The 20,362-nt window shown below is 47.6% G+C and overlaps 1 protein-coding gene across 1 annotated transcript; it reads left to right on the forward strand.

Annotated features, from left to right (window-relative positions):
- Positions 1-1,474: 1,474 nt before the first annotated feature.
- Positions 1,475-12,463, forward strand: LOC149365323 (pancreatic secretory granule membrane major glycoprotein GP2-like). The gene is made up of 7 exons (XM_089580758.1): positions 1,475-1,484; positions 2,728-2,761; positions 3,653-3,762; positions 5,176-5,196; positions 8,659-8,868; positions 9,956-10,120; positions 12,372-12,463. Exons 1-7 carry the CDS (start codon positions 1,475-1,477, stop codon positions 12,461-12,463), a joined length of 642 nt encoding a protein of 213 aa, XP_089436884.1.
- Positions 12,464-20,362: the final 7,899 nt, after the last annotated feature.

Below are 20,362 nucleotides of genomic sequence, written 5' to 3' on the forward strand. Positions count from 1 at the left end.
TGTGGCGGGATTTTTGAAAATGTGTTTTTGAAGAACAAGTTTCTGTTTCTCTGAACACCTGTCTGCATTCAGGATCGTTCTTCTTTGTATTTATGACGTTGAATTCTGTCTCGTGGCTTAACAAAGAAGGCACTATGTAAAATAGAACTGGTCCTCTGCATGAATAAATTGGCGTAGGCCGCGTTGAGGACAGTAACCTGGCCCATCGCAACTAAAGGTGGGTGATTGTGGTCGTACGCAGAGCTGAACATGCGAGGATCACTTACGTCACGGCGAGGATGCTAAGGATACTGAGGACAGGTAAGTGTGCCTTGAGTTAAGCCCAACGGCTAACAACTACAGGAATTAGGGCGACCTTCAGCTGGATCTTCGCATAGTGCAGTGAAGCACTTCCCACATCCATCAAATACGTGATTCATCAAATTCAGGACCACCAAATACATGTCTGATGGTCCTGAACTGGGCATGTTCCACTTCAGCCAGCCTGCCTCAAGACTCTGAATGGCAAGGAATGAAGAATCAGCGATTACATCGCAGTTTTTATGTGTCTCACGTGACCTATACTGAACTCTGATATCACAGCGAAAGTTCAGCTGTTAAAACCGACCCAGAAACAGCGCTACCGGTAGCAGGTGATTACCATGATTAAAAAGAAGAGCACAAAACCAAATTCGGTGTCTCTACCCCCATAAAGAGCAGTTGCTGTAGGAAACAAATGAAAAATTCTATATTCTGGTAGATCACGGTTTGTGGTGGCAGAATCCAGTGAATACTGGCGTTTTGGTCTATGATTTATATTAAAAGCCGAGGCAGAAAGTGAAGCCAGATCCGACGACAACGCTGCGCTGTATTCAAATTTTGTCGCTCTGCTGGTAGGCCAGCTACTTCGCCACGATGATCAACTACATTTTATGAGAAGTAATGAGCACAATATCCAGAGGGGTGTCTGTGGCGTTCAAGTGCTGCGTGATGTCAGTGCACGTTAAAGATCCCCCCCCCCCCCTTTTCCATCACGGCGCGGTTGAGGTGTCCACCAAGAAGAGAGTTTCTGCGTCTTTCATTTCCTGATGACCAATATCTCGGTGTGGTGTCCGCCGAGCAGTGAGCAGTACTGTTATCGAAATCTGAAGCACCTGAGCTGCAGCTAGCGGGAATAAAAGGACATGAAGAGGACAAGAAGGAGGAAAGAAAGTAAGGATGGTAAACATTTATGAGCACAAAATAGAAAAGAAGCGAGAAAGAAGACAAAATTTTGACAGCTAGAATAAAGTCCACGGCCAAAGGACGGCATAAGGGCATAGAATTTAGGTGATGTTTGAAAATGTTGTGGTTTTCAAGGCACAAGATTCTCTTCTCCTCCTCTTTTTTTTCCAGCAATTCAGCAAGCAAGCATCGTAAGAATGTGCATGTCTGGAAGGAAAGGAGGAAGAAGTAGAAGTGTGTGCATCTTGAGAGGGCTGCCATAACATTCACCATGGCCTATGGTCAGTACTGCCAACTTTTTCATTTTCAAGCCTGTGCGCACTGCTATCGGGTTCGGGCAGTTTTGCTCCTTTGCTTTGGTCAGCTCCAAACGGTGGCAAGCTCATGATGTGGTACGCAAGTTGGGCCGCTGGCGACAAGGGCGCGATCGTTTCGATTACCTCATTCCTCCCTGCGCCACCTTGAGGGATTCCCCTAAATATTGGACAAACACTGTTCCCACTTAGACTTACTGATCAATTCGCTCTCACGCTACAATATGCATGCCAACTCGTTTAACTCAGTAAGTTGGGCGTTGGTGAGGGGACGGTCCTGAGTTCGAACCGCGAACCAGGACGAATTTTCTTTTAACTGCGCAGTTTTTGTTGAAGCTGTAGCTTTCCTTTGTAGCTGTTTCTGCTTGGGTGGATACCATTGAGTATAATTACTCCCTTACTATTACAAATCACCTCCACCCTGGGGGATCGTCGTACACATTAGATCAATATCTGGGCAAACGGGCAAGCAGGTATACCTATAGACAAATGCTTAACTCGCCACCTTCGTTTTTGGATGTTTGTCTGTCTACCACGGTTATAGCTGCGCTTCTGTGTGTGTGTGTGTGTGTGTGTGTGTTTGTGTGTGTGTGTGTGTGTGTGTGTGTGTGTGTGTGTGTGTGTGTGTGTGTGTGTGTGTGTGTGTGTGTGTGTGCGTGCGTGCGTGCGTGCGTGCGTGCGTGCGCGTGTGTGTGTGTGCGTGCGTGCGTGCGCACGCGCGCGTGTGTGTGTGTGTGTGTGTGTGCGTGCGTGCGTGCGTGCGTGTGTGTGTGTTGTTGTTGTTGTTAAGTTGCGAGAGCATGAAGGTCACTCTTGAAAAAGATCGGTCTTCCGATCGAAACGTCGAGTCCAATAAATATGTTTCCTTTAACGAAGCGTATACCTTGCTATATATATATATATATATATATATATATATATATATATATATATATATATATATATATATATATATATATATATATATATATATATATATATATATATATATATATCAAGCATGAGGGTTCGGAGACGTTGCTCTCGTGGTCGCACATGTTCCATGTTTATTCAGGCCACATACATAGCTGTTTCATTTGCGTCACGAAATGCAGTAATTAAGGTAATTTGCTCAATTCCTGCCTCCCTTTTTTTCTGCACGCAAGATGTGTTGGTCTTACACGGCTAATAGCTTGCCTTGCGACATTCTCTCGCTCTTAAATACATGCAGGGTACCATCATTCCTCCTACGATGACGGCTACGGGTGAGTGAGCTGAATTCATTTTGCTCTTTTAAATCAAGCAGCCGCGGTGGTGGATGAAGTGGTTATAGTTTGGTTTGGTTTATGGGGTTTAACGTCCCAAAGCGACTAAGGCTATGAGAGACGCCGTAGTGGAGGGCTCCGGAAATTTCGACCACCTGGGATTCTTTAACGTGCACTGACATCGCACAGTACACGGGCCTCTAGAATTTCTCCTCCAAAGAAATTCTAGTCGCCGCGGCCGGGATCGAACCCGCGTCTTTTGGGTCAGCAGCCGAGCACCATAACCGCTGAGCCACCGCGGCGGCGAAGTGGTTATAGTGTTCTGATGCTGACCCGAAAGACGTGGGTTCGACCCGACCGCGGCGGTTGTATTTCGAAGGAGGTGAAACGCTAGAGGCCCCTGTACTGTGCGATGTCAGGACACTTAAAAAACTCCAGGTGGTCGAAACTTCCGGAGCCCTTCCCTACGGCGTCCTTCATAACCTGAGCCGCCTTGGAACGTTAAACCCCATAAACCATAAACCTAAGCATGTGAAGCATTCGAAAGCATGTCACAGAGCCCGCGGCCTGAATCGATCTTTCTCTTGTGGTAGTTTTTAACATGCAGCTATGAATCATTGAGCATGTTTTAGATGAACACAATACCGCAGCCTTCACCACATTGTGTGCTATTGCTTGGAAGCACACATTTGACGGAGTCTGTCGTTGGCACCGTCGTTTCAACCCGTTTATTTGGAATACCTTGATGAGCATGCTTGAACGATCGTAAACTTGTCGATGAAATAGCTTTCTTTCTATCTTTATAATATTTATGAGAAGGAATGAAGTTTACTAACTTTAGTTACAATTTCCATTAACGACTGTTCTGCGCCTATCGTTTCGTCCTTCCAGTCACAGGAAAAAGGCCCGCTCGGAGACCGGCGCTTTTATTGCGGTCTTCCTCATGTGCGTGACATTTTGTGGATTGCTGATAGCCCTGCTCATGTTCCTTTTCCACAACAGTGAGTATTGCGCAGAAGGCTGTGCTGCGTGAGCGTACTGAGCGCGGTAGACGCCTTGTTCGTTAAGGCTAGCGTCATCGCCTGGATTAGCAGTGACTCGTGAACAGCCATGCAGTTAAGTTTTTGCCACGATAGCCCCGACATCCCAAGCGATGCGACAGAACGCTTGACACTCTGGCGCTACGGTGTGCTCTGTGACACCGCGTTGGCTCGCTACAACATGACACTGTGGATGCAAGGGCCGTGATGGCTTGGTCCCGGTAATGGCTTGCGGACAAGTATACGGGTGGCGCTCAAAGTAAGGAGAACGCTGTTCAAATGCCAAAAAGCTGGGCGCCAGTGCCCTTAAGTCGCGCGATCTTGTTCCGCATGATTTTAACGCCGCTAGTTTTAGCCTTTGTTTTACGCCGGTCTTATACGTCTTTGCTACACAGCCATTCTGGGGCTTTGGTTTTGCAGCCAGACATCCGGCGATTTCATCTGCCCGTAATGTGGGCCCCACCGCTTTGTTATTTATCTCAGCTCGAGCATTTAAAAAGAAGGAAAAGATCGCGCATTTGGAGCCTTGTGAGGGAAGTACTGTAGTCGTTCCAGAAGGCAGGAAGCCGGTGAGGACACAAAACCATTAGCACCCATTAGCGAGCGGTGCCGGCGGGCGGCACGTCAGTGCAAGAAGCGCGTCACTAACCTGGGCGCAATGCATTCTTGCTTCTAGGTTGCAGATAAGCCTATCTATTACCATTTTTTATAATAGATATATCGAACTAAGATGTCATTAACCGCGGTTAATGACATCTTAGTTGAAATCAAGAGGAAGAAATGTGCTTCGGCAGGGCATGTAATGCGAAGGCAGGATAACCGCTGGTCCTTAAGGGTAACAGAGTGGATTCCAAGAGAAAGCAAACGTAGCAGGGGCCGGCAGAAAGTTAGGTGGGCGGGTGAGATTAAGAAGTTTGCGGGGATACAGTGGCGGCAACTGACAAAGGACAGGGTTAATTGGAGAGACATGGGAGAGGCCTTTGCCCTGCAGTGGGTGTATTCAGGCTGATGCTGATGATGATGATATCGAACTATTTCGCGATGCCCTTCTAGTTTTATATATCCCGATTCGATTTGCTACTTTTAATCACTCACCCGTGTCGCCTCGCTCATTGGCCTGTGTCAATGCTTTACGGACGAACTGTAATGGCGTGATATACCAACCAATCCGGATACACATCATGAGCAGTGGACGAAAAACTTTTTCCCCACAGTCGGAAATCACAGTGATGCAAAAGGCCACGCTTTTTGAAACTCGCGCAGCTGCAGTGTAAACCGTACGCGATGTCTGAAAGTTGGCGATCTTCAAAGTTCGACGATGTGTAAGAAGTGGAAAGAACCATGTCATCGCTAATCCATGACACTTCCTTCCAGTGGCCAGAGAAGAGCACATACGTAAGTACAAACTCTAGGCCAGATTTCACTAACCAGTCGGAAACACTAAACGCTTCTTCCCGTACAAGCGCACCAAGGTTTCACTATGTGTTTTCCCTAAAGTGAAGGCGAAGAGATTCACTTTAGCAGGAAATGCAATGAACAAAACGGACAACCGATTGTATCTTCGAGTGACAGCATAGGAGCCAAGGAATGGGGTGTTCAAGGTAGCAGCGCGCCCGCTGGCAGCTTTCCAAGAGAAGAATGCCCTGAATACCAGCCATAGAGGCTTGCATTCAGGGCATCATAGCGGTTTCCTAATATGCAGGTGGCATGCGTTAACCAGGGGTAGTATAGCTCTGCAGGCAGAAACAGGGGACGTGGCGGCCTGGAAGAGAGTTGCAGCGCAGTGGTAGCGGGAAGGAGCAATACTTTTGCAATAACCCTGGGTGCCGCCATACTGTCCGCTGGACTGTCGTGTGCATCTCGCTCTGGAAACGGCAGCGGAACCGGTTTCCGACAGACCAAAGAGGAGGCGTTTCGATATCTTCCCTGACCGGTGCAAAGGTCTTATACATAAGTCTTGTTAGTGCAGGAGGACGCATACATACATGTATACCGGCTATGAACTTTGAAAAGACTGTTTTTATAAGAATCGCCCACAAGAAAAAGTCCCCTTTTGTTTCCGTGCAGCACTAACACCATCAATCACTCTTTCAGAAGTAATGCAGTACAAGTACCTCGGTCTCTGGATCACTAATAATTTATCGTGAACAAAAACACATCGATACTGTCCTAGCTAGCGCCCTCCGTAAACTCCTTTTTTTTTTTTTAGATCGTATTTGAAATCTACTACACCAGCTGTTCGATCTCTGGCATATAATACCATAATCGCCAAGCGCTTAAATATGCCTAATAATTTGGGACCCGTTCATCGCATCTAATATCAACAAACTGGATCGAACGTAATGAATGAAAAGTAGTAAGAGTTATCTTCAACAAATATGTCCATGCTTCTGTTAGTGAGTGTGGTTTCCCGTCAATAAGCGGAAGAAATCGCATGTGTAGATTAGCGTTCTTTTTTCAGTTAATAACAGGGCATTACAATATTAGCACATCTGGTATTTTCACTTTCTCTTCACTTTATCTCATACTTATCAAGTGCACCTCCAGAACACTGTTGAACAACAAACCCCAGTAAATCAGACCTCTGCTTCTCCGCTTCTATGATGTTTGCAAAAACTTGGAAATGCTGCGTACCCTTCTTGATGTCGCCTCAGGGCACGACCCACTGCCCCCATGATACAGCCTTGCCAATGTATGTGACTTTGCATTAACACGCTTTCGAAAAAAACAAACACCACACGAATATATGTTACAGGACTATACTTGGCACTACAAGGACTTTACGTGAACTACACAGAATTTTACACTGACGGCTCAAAAACAGCATAGTATGTCGGAAGCGCGGTGGTGCAATTAAACTGGCAAAAAATAGTAAGGAACTGTGCATTCATCTTTACTGCCAAATGTTATGCTCTCTCTGCAGCTGTAAGCAGAATAATAAATAACACTGTTGACAACGGCATAATCTACACGGACTCACTGAGCCTCCAGAAATGCAGTCAAACCCTTAGTAGGAAATGTAACATGCAAAACATAAGAAAGTCACTACACAGGAGCGTATAAAATTCTGCTGGGTGCCGAGCCATGTTGGAATACATGGAAATGAGAGAGCCGTCCTGTGAGCTGCAGAAGCTCCCAGTCATGAAATCAAGAAAGTCGGCATGATGCCCCATAGAAACTGCATAAAATTAATACAGAGTAATGTGAAGGCTAAATAGCAGACGGGATAATGAAATAAACAACAAGCTGCATTTTGTAAAGCCTGTCCTCGGAGAATGGAAGACCTTTACGCACTATAAACGTTTTATAGAAGTAATTTTATGTCGCCTCCGCATAGGACACACACGTCTGACATAACTTCTTACTGACGAATCAAGGCAAACCTCTGTGAAAGGTGTGGAGACGACGTTACACTAAACTATATTTTACTGCCATGCTGAAAAGTCGGAAAACTAAGAAAAAAGTAATTTACTCAATTTTATAATGAATACATTCCTTTTCATCCATTATTGCACTTAGGAGATAATGCAATTGTTGACTGTGCGATGTCAGTGCACGTTAAAGAACCGCAGATGGTCGAAATTTCCTGAGCCCTCCACTACGGCGTCCCTCATAGCCTGAGTCGCTTTGGGACGTTAAACCCGAATAAACCAAACAATTGTTGACATACCTTATGCTTTTAGCTTTTAAGAGAAGCTAGTTTTCTTGATGAACTAAATTATAACTCAGCGCCTCACTTGTCTTTGACACACCTCAGCCACTTTCTCATTCCTGAGAAGAAGGCTGAGGTGTCTATTTCATTGGCTGGGAGCCTCTAGATCCTTGCCCAGCCAAGGATAGCCGCTGAGGTTACCTGTCCTTTTTTAAATCTTTTCCCATTAGCCATTGCAAAAATTTTGTTATTTATCTTCACTATGGAAAACTCTGGTAGCTGTTCAGTCGTTATAGATATCTTCTAGTATTTTCACATACGACTCTTCTACTGCGTGATTCCGCAGTGCCTGCATGACTGCTGAGGTTTCCACTGAGTCAAATGCTTTCTCGTAATGAATGAAGGCCATATATAGAGGATGGTTATAATTTGCGCATTTCTTTATCAGCTGATTAATGGTGTGAGTATGGTATATTGTCGAGTATCCATTCTGTGCATTTCTCTACCGCCTGAATGGTAGTGGGAGTAAGGTCTATTGTACAGTATCCTTTACGAAAACTTGCCTGGTCGTTTGGTTGTTTGAAGTCTAAGGTTACCCTGATTCTAATTGAGATTACCTTAGTAAATACGTTGTAGGCAAAGGACAGTAAGCTGATTGATCTGAATTTTTCAAGTCCTTGACGTCTCCTTTCTTATGGATTAAGATAACGTTAGCGTTCTTCCAAGCTTCTAGTACGTTCGAGGCCATAAGGCATTGCCTATAGAGGGTGGCTAATTTTTCTAGCACAGTCTCCCCTGTTACCTGGTCCTCACCAGCTACTTTCCCCCTTGCAGTGCTCCTAAGGATTTCTTTACTTCCTCCTTCGTTGCTGGCGGGATGTCCCATTGCCGTGCGCTGCTGCCTTTCTCATTAACGTTCCGATTACTTTGGCTACTGTACAGATTTGTGTAGAACTCTTCGGTTATTTTAACTACCTTATTAATATTGCCAATTGCACTGCTTTCTTTGTCTCGTAACGCACACATTCGGTTTTTACCTTTACCTATTTTGCTCTTCACCTGTGCGTATGCATACGTATTCGGCATAGCATAGCCATTTTCCATCTGTTAGAAATATTCTAATTACAAGCGCTTTCTCATTTATCCTTCAAGTTACTGTCGAAAGAAAGAAGTGAATGTCGCAAAGAGAAAACCACCGCGTGCAGAGAACATGCGCTGCGCGAAGCCGATCGTGGTGAAGCTGGCGACGGGCATTCGCTCCCGGAGCACCATGATGGTGTCCAACGACAACGGCAGCTGCGACAACGAGCTGCAGCAGGCGTGGTACCGCTTCGAGACGCCCTTCGGCAACCGCATGCCCGAGTCCCCGGCATCTCCCGGCATGTGCAACACCATGGTGCCCTTCTGGTTCTACGGTACGCTGCTGCGAAATCGCCCATACAAAGACACCATTCCCGCCGCATTGTCCCCGTGGATATGGCGTTCTGCTCTACCGAGCACAGTGTCGCATTTTCATTATGGTGAAAAGCAAAATGTAGTGCAGGCATGCAACGACCTCAGTGGCTGCATCTTGTAAGGTTTCATTTTCTGCTATATTATTTTGCTTTTTTTCAGGGGTCAGCCCGATCCCTGAAATTAAAGCCATCGAACGATATATAATGCTTTATGGTTATATGACGTCGCCGTAAGGCCCCACAGGCGGCAGCTGTCAGTGCAAATCAAGGAACAGAAGAATGAATTGAGAAATTGATCTTTAAAAATACACCCACGGTATTGAAATTTATTCGGAGCACTATACTACGGCACGTCTCAGAGCTCATGCGTAGCTGCGACATTCTAAGCCCTACAGTCATATTACCGAGCCCTCCACTACGGCGTTCCTCATGGCCTGAGTAGCTTCGGGACGTGACACCCTATAAACCCATAAATTACAATCATGCTACTTCATCAAGGTACTCAGTAACAGATGAGAGGACGTACAGCGAATAAGACCAAAATATTGTCGACGTATGCCGGCAATCACGTTTGGCACTTCAGGGTGCATGGCGATGACCGCATGCGCTTTAGGTGCAGACATCCATGCGTCAAGCCAACCTAGAGTAAAGTTATTTACTACAAGAAAAAAAACGAAACCGGAATCCGTTATGACTGTAAACAACCTGGTCCAGTGTAAGTTGTATCCGGGGCATAGGTCGTTCGATAATCTTAGAAAAGGTTGCAAAGAAGACCGTCTACAGGCATGAGCACAATCAGAGGAAAAACTTAGCTCGTACTCAAAAGAAAATTAATTTGTACTTTTGCTTCGTACTTTACATGATCATGCAGTTAAGGAATAGAACATAAGTAGAAAATATTCATCGATGTTTTGGGAGAATTGTTGAATGAAGGCTGTATAGCATTCTATTCCGTATTGCTGTGACTTGTACGTAGCCTAGAAAACGTCGAGGCAAGCATGAGCGTCCATGCATGACTCTTCGTATGCGTTGCGCGGGAACGATGCAGGCAGCCACCCGCAGTACCCGAGCATGCCTATGCCCGCCGTGGCGTGCGGCGCGGACGAGGAGAACGCGTGCAGCTACCACGCCAACATCCGGGTGCAGCACTGCGGAAGCTACATGGCCTACTACCTGCAGCCGCTGCCCAGGTGCTTCATGGCCTACTGCATCGGTGAGGCACGTGCTGCCGGCGCTTCCTGCACTATAGCTCAGTGCGGGCAATGTGTGTGCCGCTTTGTGCGCCGTGAGCTGATGGCGGGATAATTTTCGCGCCATAACGTTAAGGCGCCCGTTCGGCAGAAAATCCGGCGTCATCGGGGTTGTGAGCGAAAAAACCAAGCGAGCTACCTAGGTCATGTGACATTGTGGCGTCATCACAACCTGCCCACCGGATTGTGTGCACCACCGTGGAAAGTGGAAGTCGATGACTGGGCGCGAGAGGATGCTTGGGAAGAGCAAGTTGGGTCGCAGAATCCTCACCGGTGACAGCACCTGCCATCTCAGGGCAGAGGCGCATATCTTAACCGCTGAACCACTGCGCTAAGGATCTTCCAGTGAACTATGAATGTAAAGTCGAGAATGATCAATTCCGCATATTTGGGCATTAACCGATTAATGCTGCTTAATTGTCGCCTCCAATCTTTCTTGTACTGCTGCTGCAACAAGTGCAGTACAGGAGAACAACACAGGGATGAAGCAAATGGAACACTTCATGTTAACATGATACGGAGTTGGGCCATCCGGTAAACTGTTCCATTGTAGGCACAAAGAACAGGACAATAGACGGGCGGAGTGAATCGGACATAGTGCTTAAGATGGTACGAAGTTGGCTGTTAGTAATAGTAACATCGCTAATTCCAACTTGTTCAATCGTAGAAACAAGTGCAGAACAAAACAATAGAAGGATGAAGTGATTGCAATACGCACGCCCCTTTCAAAGAGTTCATACTTCATCCGTCTTTCATTTCGCCCTGCGCTTGTGTCCACACTGGAACAAGTTTACGGACTGGCCCGACAAGCCCAGCATCTTACCGCATCATGCGCTGTGTTCTGTTCCCTTCGTCCGTTGTTGTCCACCTTTCCTGGGTTAATGTCTACAACAAAACAAGTTCGCCAACCGCTCCAGCTCTGTGACATGTCATGCGTTGTGTCCTGTTCACTTCGATCGTCAGTTTTTCATCCTCTCCTTGGCTTTATATCTGAAATAAAAATAAGTTCACCAAATGCCCCCGTACCACGCTGAAGCGCCGATGCTGCCCTAAGTCCCGCTAATGTGCGACACCTCTCGCCCTCTCTTTTTTTAGCACCAGCTGACTCTAGTATCGCGATAGCCGCTATTAACTCCTGCTAACTGCGGTTACGCTTCGCCACGGCTTTTAGACCGCTTACAAGCGTACTACAATGTCAAAATAGACCGCAACACTGCACTACTGTTCAAGTCATCATCAAATTATTTGCGTTGTGAAGCTGGTCAACGTTCGATATAGCCGTGTCCATGGAGATGTCCGTGAGGAAACCGCTTCGATTCAACAGGCTGCAATCTTTTCGCACTTCGCTTCCACAAGTGCAGCTTCCCTATCATGATGATGATAATGACGGCATAAGCTAACAGCGCCATTTGTTGGCCGCCAGTAGCGAACACCGAAACCTGTCACTTTGAGATAACTAGAGAGTTATACTGCTCGAAACATGGTGATTATCCTGGCAGAATATTACTTCTCACTGCAAAATCTGACCTATAAAATGCTTCCTGAGCTCACACCAATTATTTCCGACAGCCATAAAAACCAATGGCGTGTACAGAACATTCGAAATTCCCGCGGTGGTTTCCAGCGTTCAGAGCTACGCGGCACGTTGTGCAAGCTGTGCAAACTAGAAGCTTCCTTAAAGATTTCCTGTGCCACCCCTTGAACCCAGCTGCATGTGTTTCTGTAAGCAGAGCAATGAGTTCTGGTTGCCTGTGTGGTAACAGGCCTAAGTGTGCAGAATGTGGGCTCACACCGGCGTACGTGAACTCCACGCAGGTAAAAGAAAAATACAGCACGATGAAGAGGTAGAGAGATGCGAAAACTTTGAGATTATTTCCGGTGTAGGGCGCGTAAAGCGGCACTAATGTGTAGCGGTACAAGTAAAAGCCAGTTATGTCGCCATTGTACACTGTCAAACGCGGTTCTGGAAGGGTTGCCAACGCCACGCTCCGATCTATCTAGACCTACTTCACGAGAGGCTTGCGTCTTGGTCTTTCTCAGTGACAAAATATAGAGTGAATTTTCAGCGCTTTATTTCTTTCGAGCTATCAGTTAGTCTAGCAGTATTTATAAGCTTCGTTCTGCAATCTCGTCACAGCCGGGCAATCACTGTATACAAAGTTTTTTTTTTCTTCCCCGCGAGTACAGACACGCGATACTGCGCTTCGTACGCAGGGGAACTGGCGGTGGCCAAGAAGCGTCGAAACGGATCCGACTACCTGGAGCGCTGGAACTTCACCACCGACATCAGTACGGACGTCACGTGATCAGGGACTGGCACCCCGTCGTCATCCCGCGATTGTGTATCGTCCGAATATGCGGCCGCCGCCAAAATTCTCCCTGGTGTCTGTTTCTTATTCTTACCTCCTCGACGTTGAGCACTTTGCATCCGATGTCTAACAATTAACGTTTTTCGCCCCTAAGCCATAAGAAATGACACTTTTTATCATGGATTCATTTAACACGGACTTCCATCTGTATACCCTTTGCGTTACGATATTTATAAGCATTGCCGCAATAAACTGATTCCTATTCATGCTACTTAAGCACTGTCAGAGGTGGTTTTCGAGTGCCGCTCGGATCCCTGGTTCAAGTCGTCGTCCGTCCCACCAGAACAGAACTAGTCGAGTGAAGAAGGGGGATAGAGGTAGGTAGGTAAAAATTTTATTGATTAACCAAGTAAGGGAAGGCGTTAGGGGATGTTTGGTTGACTTGGTTCTTGCGGCCATCAGTCAATGACTACTGGCGACCTTCTCCGCCCATTCCTCCAGCCTCTTCTGTGAGGCCGGCTCTGAGCTAGAGACCGCGATCTCCCAACCTTCTAGGTCTCTGAGGTTCCAGCGAGATGGTGGTAGGAGTATAGGTACATGAAGAGTATGTGTTCGAAGTTAGCTGTCAGAGTCCTGCAAAGAGAGCATTCGGGCTTGCATTGACCCGGGTGTATTAGTGCCAGATAGGCCGGTGAAGGAAACGTTCTGGACTGGAGTTGCCTCCGTATAGTCTGTTGTTCCTTCGTGAGGGTGTGGTGTGGTTGCGGGTATTGTGAGCCTTTCCTCTCTATAGTGTAGCATGATTTCATTATAGGTGATTAGTCTGTCCCGCGCGCAATCCCTCTCGACTGTTTGACCTGCTCGGTTGATACGCTCGAGCAATAGAGTGCGCCTCCTCGTTTCCAGGGTTGAGAGCGTGGGCTGGCACCCAAACTAACTGAATTGGTTTGGGGTCGTGAAGGCTTGATTGGAAAATTCTGTAGATGGCAGAATGGATCTGTCCCTTTGCAAAATTCCTGATTGCGGTTTTGGAGGGGGATAGAAGAATACGTTGATTTGCAGCATGCACTCAGGCTGCGTGCGTAGCTTCCTGCGCGCACGGTACCAGTATACGCAGCGCAAGAGTGGGCTTCACTACATGTCCCGGTGGCGTGCGGTGAGATCCACAACGGAGTTCGAGCACCGAGCGAAAAGTAGTCCAGTCTGCCCTTGCCGCGCGCGCGCGCTCTCGCTCCGAGTTAAGACCCTCGACATTGGTTGGCTTAGGCGTTTACAAAGCTATAAAAATGGTCGCCCTAAAGAAGTGCCATCAGCGCTCAACTGGTGTTCCGAGATGGTCTTCCCCCAAAATCTCTAAAAAATGTTCCAGCGCTGGAGTTCGAACCACTGACCTCCTGGTCGCCAGAATACACGTTGACAGGTTAGGAAGGGCTAAAAGAAAAATGGAAGAAATTCATAGGTCACTTAAGGCGGCTTACGTGCTGTGAAGGCGAAAACATCAGTGTGCCATCGTGAGCGTTCGATCTCGACGCAGGTTGCGCACTGAGAAATGAAATGAAACGAAGACGCGCCTCCGGAAGCTGATTCCACAAAGGTCCGAGTGAAACACTCGGACACTAGGTTCGAGTAGCTATCGCGAGCTAGCCTTCAAACTGACTTAGAGACATTTACATTATGCGACGATAAATCATATGACCACCCTCAACGGTTTACAACGAACGGCTGCGCGTCACAATTTTAAGTTGTTTTTCGAGGAAAGGAAATGGCGCAGTAGCTGTCTCACACCTCGGTGGACAGCTCAACCGCACCTTAAGGGAAGAGGTAGAGAGTCTGGGAAGGCATACAATTGAACGTGCATATGTCGTCGGCTGGAATCCCTCGCAAGCTAGCCTTCAACTTACGTAATTAGTACATGTTAGCTATGTACAACGATAAATCGTTTGAAACCACCCGGAACGCTGTACGACAAACGGTTCCGCACAATTTTGGTACGAATGCATGTAGTCGTGAAAATTGGTGCCACATTGAGTTCAGTTTGCGGGGGGGCATATACAGAATAACGAAATTATATATGATAGTCTGAAATGGCGGTGCTCGGCTTGCTGTGTGCGTGCTACGGCCGCTTGATGACGTCATCCTGTTTTCTTGCCATCGCTGGGATTTTCAGTACCATCTGCGAGTAAACACTCTAACACACACCGCAGGCTTTTCTCGTAATGGAGCTAGTAAGGCTTTCGCTTTAATAAGTGTCCTGCCCGAACCACAGATTTGCACAACGGGCTTAAAGGGGCCCTGAAAAACCTGAGGAGAGTACATAAACTCGTCCAATCGCTTACACTGTGTCGTCATGAACATTCGAGCAACATAATACAGTGCTACACGCAGCAGAGAATCCACAATAGCGCGTTAAAGTTGCCTAGCCTTTTCCGGCGAATTTTTGGAGCGACGCGGCTGGCTGTGATAGTTAAAAAATTAGTTATCAGAATTTAGTTATCCAGCTTACTACTTAAGATGATACATCGGTTTTCCGGTGTCCGCCAACATTGGTAATACTATTGGTCAAATGTTTAGTAAAATCCGCCAAGGTGTAGTAAATTTATAATAAGGGAGCTAATTACTCATTGGCATCCACCCAAGCGTAGCCAGCAGATAAAGTGACTGCTCCGGTGAAGCGGTGGTCCCGGGTTCGAACCCCGGACCAGAACGAATTTTCTTTCAACTATAAAGTTTCTGATGAAGCTGCATAGCTTTCCTCTGTAGCCGTTTTGCTGCGCTTGGGTGGATCCGAACGAGTAATTAGCTCCCTTATTATTGGTAATACTATGCCGCAAAAGCCGCCTTTTACCTAAGAAAGCTTATTCTTAAAAATTACTTAGTCTTCCCTGAAACACCTGGTATAGTATAAAACAATGCAGGCCTTTCTTTGAATGCCCAATTTATACCAAAATAAAAAAAAATAGCTGAAGAACGCGCTTGCGTGCTCAAACGCAGCAGCAGCTGCCCCAGGAAGACGCGCTGAAGTTGTAATGCGAGAAGAGAGGAAAGAAAAAGTGGGCCACTGGAGAGGCAGTAATATAATCGAAAGAACGAGACAGGAAAGCATGCACGACCGACAAAAAAAAAAAAGCGAAGAAACCAGCGGCGCCTTTCGAGCTGATCTTGGCAATTAACTTCTCGAAGGCCCGTCGCCGGCATGAAGAACGGCGGGCATAAATTGCCTCCCCCTCTCCCCTCTCCCGCCAGCACAGGGGGCAAACCCTCCCTTGTTCTCGCGCTGCAGCGTCGCCAACTAACAGGGCTGCCTCCCATGCAGAGCCCCGTGTGTCCCCCCGAATGACTTTTCCTGACGCACGACAAAGAAATGTAAGTGGAGGGCTGCAGCTTGTGGCGGCGTTATAGTCATGTTAAAGCGGTTTATAGGTTCGCAAAATGGGTTTGTTTATTTCGCCGCGCACGAGGCTTAGCGCGAGGCCTTAACAAAAGCATGGCGGAGAGCCGTTATATACTTCACCGGACGTGAACTGGGTCCAGTTGCGCGAGAAAGGGACCCTTCAGATTCACTTTCGCATACAGTGACGTCTTTATATAGGCTCTGAAGTTGTCCTCGCAGCGGACTGCTGCAATAAGAAGATAAAATAAAAATAAGACAGCGCTGAGTGCTTCAGACAGTTGCCTTAACGGCATTATGAAGTACGCGGCTATGGGGTGCTGCGGACGGCAGACGAATGCGGTCACTGATTTGACAATAACGCGTTACGCGCGCTTTTTGGATGACATAAAGGACATCTTAAAGAAACGCGTTAAGCGCGCCCTGCAGATTGAATATGCAGTTTAGAGGGACAGTTAACAGCTGCCATGCGTAACACATCCAGGACTCTAAGCACGCGAAAGCGTGCAACACGAGCGGAAAGTCTTAAGCCGTGGCTGTAGCCCGTGACAGTGAAGTCGCTGTATACGGAAGGGCCTGAAGTCAGAGCTCCGCTTTTTAACGCCTGCCTATTCCCCCACCTTGACTGCAGCGCAAGCTTTTTGAGTTGTCAGTCTTCTCGAGTCTTGCGCAGTAGTTGGCGCCCTCGAGGCGATTATCCTCTGAGGTGCAAGCTTGTCAAACGGGTCATTCATATCTCTCATTATGTGGCACACTAGAATTTTAACTTGAAGCGGATTTAAAACTTTGTTCCAATTATGCAAACTCCGAGTTATAAGGGGCTATTTTAGAGCAACTGATGCTGACGGGACCAAGCCTCATATTAGAATCAACTAACGTCTCGAATTGGTTGGTTTATGGGGTTTAACGTCCCAAAGCGACTAAGGCTATGAGAGACGCCGTAGTGGAGGGCTCCGGAAATTTCGACCACCTGGGGTTCTTTAACGTGCACTGACATCGCACAGTACACGGGCCTCTAGAATTTCTCCTCCGAAGAAATTCAGCCGCCGCGGCCGGGATCGAACCCGCGTCTTTCGGGCCAGCAGCCGAGCACCATAACCGCTCAGCCACCGCGGCGGCTAAACGTCTCGAATTGAACGAGTTCTAGTTCAAGACAGTCCCCTTTGTAACCTCCTTAGGCTTGGCATTGGAAAATTTCTCCAATATTTTTGGACAACAGATTCGCAGGCGCGGCACCTAAGGAATGAGGTTCAGTGCCGTAAAAAGCTTCTTTCAGAACTTGTGCTGGTACCTACTGAGTATCTTTTCTCTCTTTCCAAAAGTCTCCGCTTTCCGTGCAGGCTAGGTTCGTCCCCACAGCACGAAGAGACTAAATATAATTACTTAGGTGCCACACTTTCTGATGCTCTATGCTGGAATTTACATCTGTACATCCGCATTTCGTACACTATATTTTTTTAAGACACAAGATCAAAAATTCACCCCCGGACGTAAAATTACTTGAGCTTACGTATTCGCTAATTGGATCGAAAGTCGAATTCGCATGCGTTGTTGGGGATCCGTTTATTAAACACAATATTACCCGCCTGGAAAAGGTACAGAATAAGAAAGCTGCAACGTTTATATACTCAAAATTTTCGCCGTATGATTCAGCCTCTGAAAAAATGCAGGCTGATGGCATTCAATGACCCGAACAACGAAGGAAAAATTTACGCTTGCAGTTTCATCTCTTACTTTGGAATCGGGATCTAGCAATCAACCCATCACCTTATCTGTCTTCTTCAACGTCGAGGCACACTCGCCACCAACATTCTAATACGTGGATGTCGTATTTTGCACGAACAGATTATATATATTTTCATTTTTTCCCTCGCACTGTAGCCGATTGTAATGATTCTTTATTGCTTCTCGCCGCGCTTTGATACTTCGATATTTTAACGCGATAGCGTTATAGGCCTCCTTGCGTAGAAAATCCGGTGTCGGCGTTGTCGGCGTTGCTGGCGTCGGCGTTTCAGTCCGTGTCTTTGCAGTCGTGCAGCAGTCGTGCGTTTCCAAGAACTCGTACAGTGTTGGCTCCCCGGTGCGAAGGTGGTGGTGGTGGTGATTATAGGGTATTTTTGGGAAGGGATACTGGACGCGGGTTATGTTGCCCAATTCGGGGGACCACTTTTGGCGTCCAGGGGGAAGGGAATTGGGAGGTGGGGGGGGGGGGGTGGATTGATGTCGCGAAGGAAGCATCTGCAAAGGCGGCCGCCGCAAATATCTTGGTGGAAAAAGAAGGGAGAGAGTGACCACGAGTCCGCTAGCGAGGAGGCCCGGCCCGGGAGATGAGGAAAAAGGGCTTTGGAGGAGGCGGCCAGCAGCCGAGAGGTGGCGGGGAAAACGGCTTTGGACACCGCGCAGAGAGGCTGCACCCTGACGGCCCAAGCTGCATGACCGCATTTGTAAAGAGCTGTAAATAGATTCGGCTCTGTATAATCTGAATCTTCGATGTGGTCTGGATGAATCGGGAGGAGAATAAAACAAAAGAGAAAGGAGGGAGGAACCAGCCTGACTTCACAGCGCTCACATTTTTACAGACTCCCAAGCCGCCTGCAGAACATATTCGAATGGTCGTGTGACGCGCGCGGCTCTCCGCGTATTGGGCGGCCATCTTGAACATGGTCACGTTATTACCCGTGTCTCACAACATGCAGGTCTCGGTGGCAATATTAAGGCTAATGCTCTAGCTAGAGAATATACCCACCAAGTGGGGAACACCGACTATACCCTGTACCCCCTCTCAACCTATTTTTTCGACCCGCCTAAAGACCGTTCGCCTAAATCGGCATCTCTACCACCCGCCACATATGCAACTTTCTCCGGAGGACTCCTACCACCTAAGACGCACCCAAACACCTTCCCCAATGTCCGCCACCTACTCCGCATTCACCCAATATTATATGCCCCTTGTGTGGTGGTATTTCTGCATTCACACACATTAAATGGACATGCAGCGCTAAACCCAACCACTTAAAGCCGCCCAGCATGGCGCTGGAGCAGTGGGGGGGGGGGGGGGGTGACGCTGACCAGTGACACCCTGGAAGACCAGGAGGTGTTAGTCGCCATTGCAAAGGCTCCAGAGGAAGCTACTGGAGTCCTGGACTGAGGACCCCACCCACATTCCGCTCCGGTCTCCTTTTACACATTAAGTGTTTATTCTCTGTCACTCTGTCCTCTAAACAGCGACAAACATGAAGCCGAACCTGAAGCCGAAACATTCCGAAACTTAGCGCCCGAACGATATTCAACAGAAAAAAATACTGGCTAAGCTAGGCTACGGCTTAGTTAAAAGCATTCGGCGAGAGCCGTGATGTGTGTCTGCATTGTGGCCCTCTTCTTTACTCCTTCCCTTCTTTCTCTTCTCATTCTCACTCTTCTGTATCTTCCTCTTCTCTCTTAGCTAGGCTTAATCTGACTTCTCTCTCTTCTTCCTCTCTCTCCTGGTTTGGCTTGCATTCTCTCCCCCTTGGCTTCTGCTTTCTCTTCTCAATCTTGGCTTAGCTTGGATTCTGTCTTTTTCTGTCTCTTTTAATTCTTTCGTGCATTTTCTGTCTCGGCCTGGATTGGCTCTTGGCTTGGCTTGCGGATTTCTACGACAGCTATAGCAGGCTTCAGTTACATGACCTCTCGAGGAGAGGCCCCAGTAACGGCTCCCATCGTAAAAAAAGAAAAGAAAACAGAAGCTTCTTCATATTATAGACCCGAGTTGGGTTCGAACCAGAGTCAGTACAGAACATCTTCCTTTACCAGGCGCCTCAGAACACTCGGGCAGTGTGCTCGGGCAGTAGTGTAGTAGTGAAAACATTTATTTATTTTTTTTTTCAAAAGGAAGAGTTAGGGAGTAGGGGGATGGGGATAGATAGATGTGGAGCTTCAGTGGTCGGTATTCCCTAGTCCAGGATCCCGTTGGCCTCCGCCGCTGCCTTGGCCCTCGTCACCAGCATAAGCTGTGTGCTCGGGTCGGAGTCAGCCAGGAGGGCCTCCCACTGCTCTAGACTAGGGCTATTTACCTTTGGTAGTAAAGGGCTTTTTTCGCAGCCCCAGGTGGCGTGGTACGTTGTGGCGCAGCCCCCACACCACACGCACTCTTTCGCGTATCTGTTCGGCCACATTTTGTGATACATGGCTCTGCTTGGGTAGGTGTCTGTTTGTAGTCGTCTGAGCGTGGTGGCCTGCTCTCTGTCGAGGATATCCGCCGGAGCCGAGTACTTACCGCACCTTTCCTCAACTCTTCCTATTGCGGGAGCATGTGCACTCTATCAAGATTGTAGCTTCCGCTTCGTCGTCTACTCTTTCCAAGCTCCGTTCGATAACACAGAAACTTGTGATTAAGCCTAAGCGGCTACGCATGGGGACGTACTCTACACGTGGCCAAGTGCGCAGCGTACGCTTCCAAAGACATCGATGGTATTCGGTACTGAAGTGAGCTAGCTATTCAAGGCGGATGCGAAACTGGATCCACGAAA

The sequence above is a fragment of the Amblyomma mixtum genome, chromosome 1 (genome assembly GCF_055824585.1).
Source record: "Amblyomma mixtum isolate Tamu chromosome 1, ASM5582458v1, whole genome shotgun sequence".
NCBI lineage: Eukaryota > Metazoa > Arthropoda > Arachnida > Ixodida > Ixodidae > Amblyomma > Amblyomma mixtum.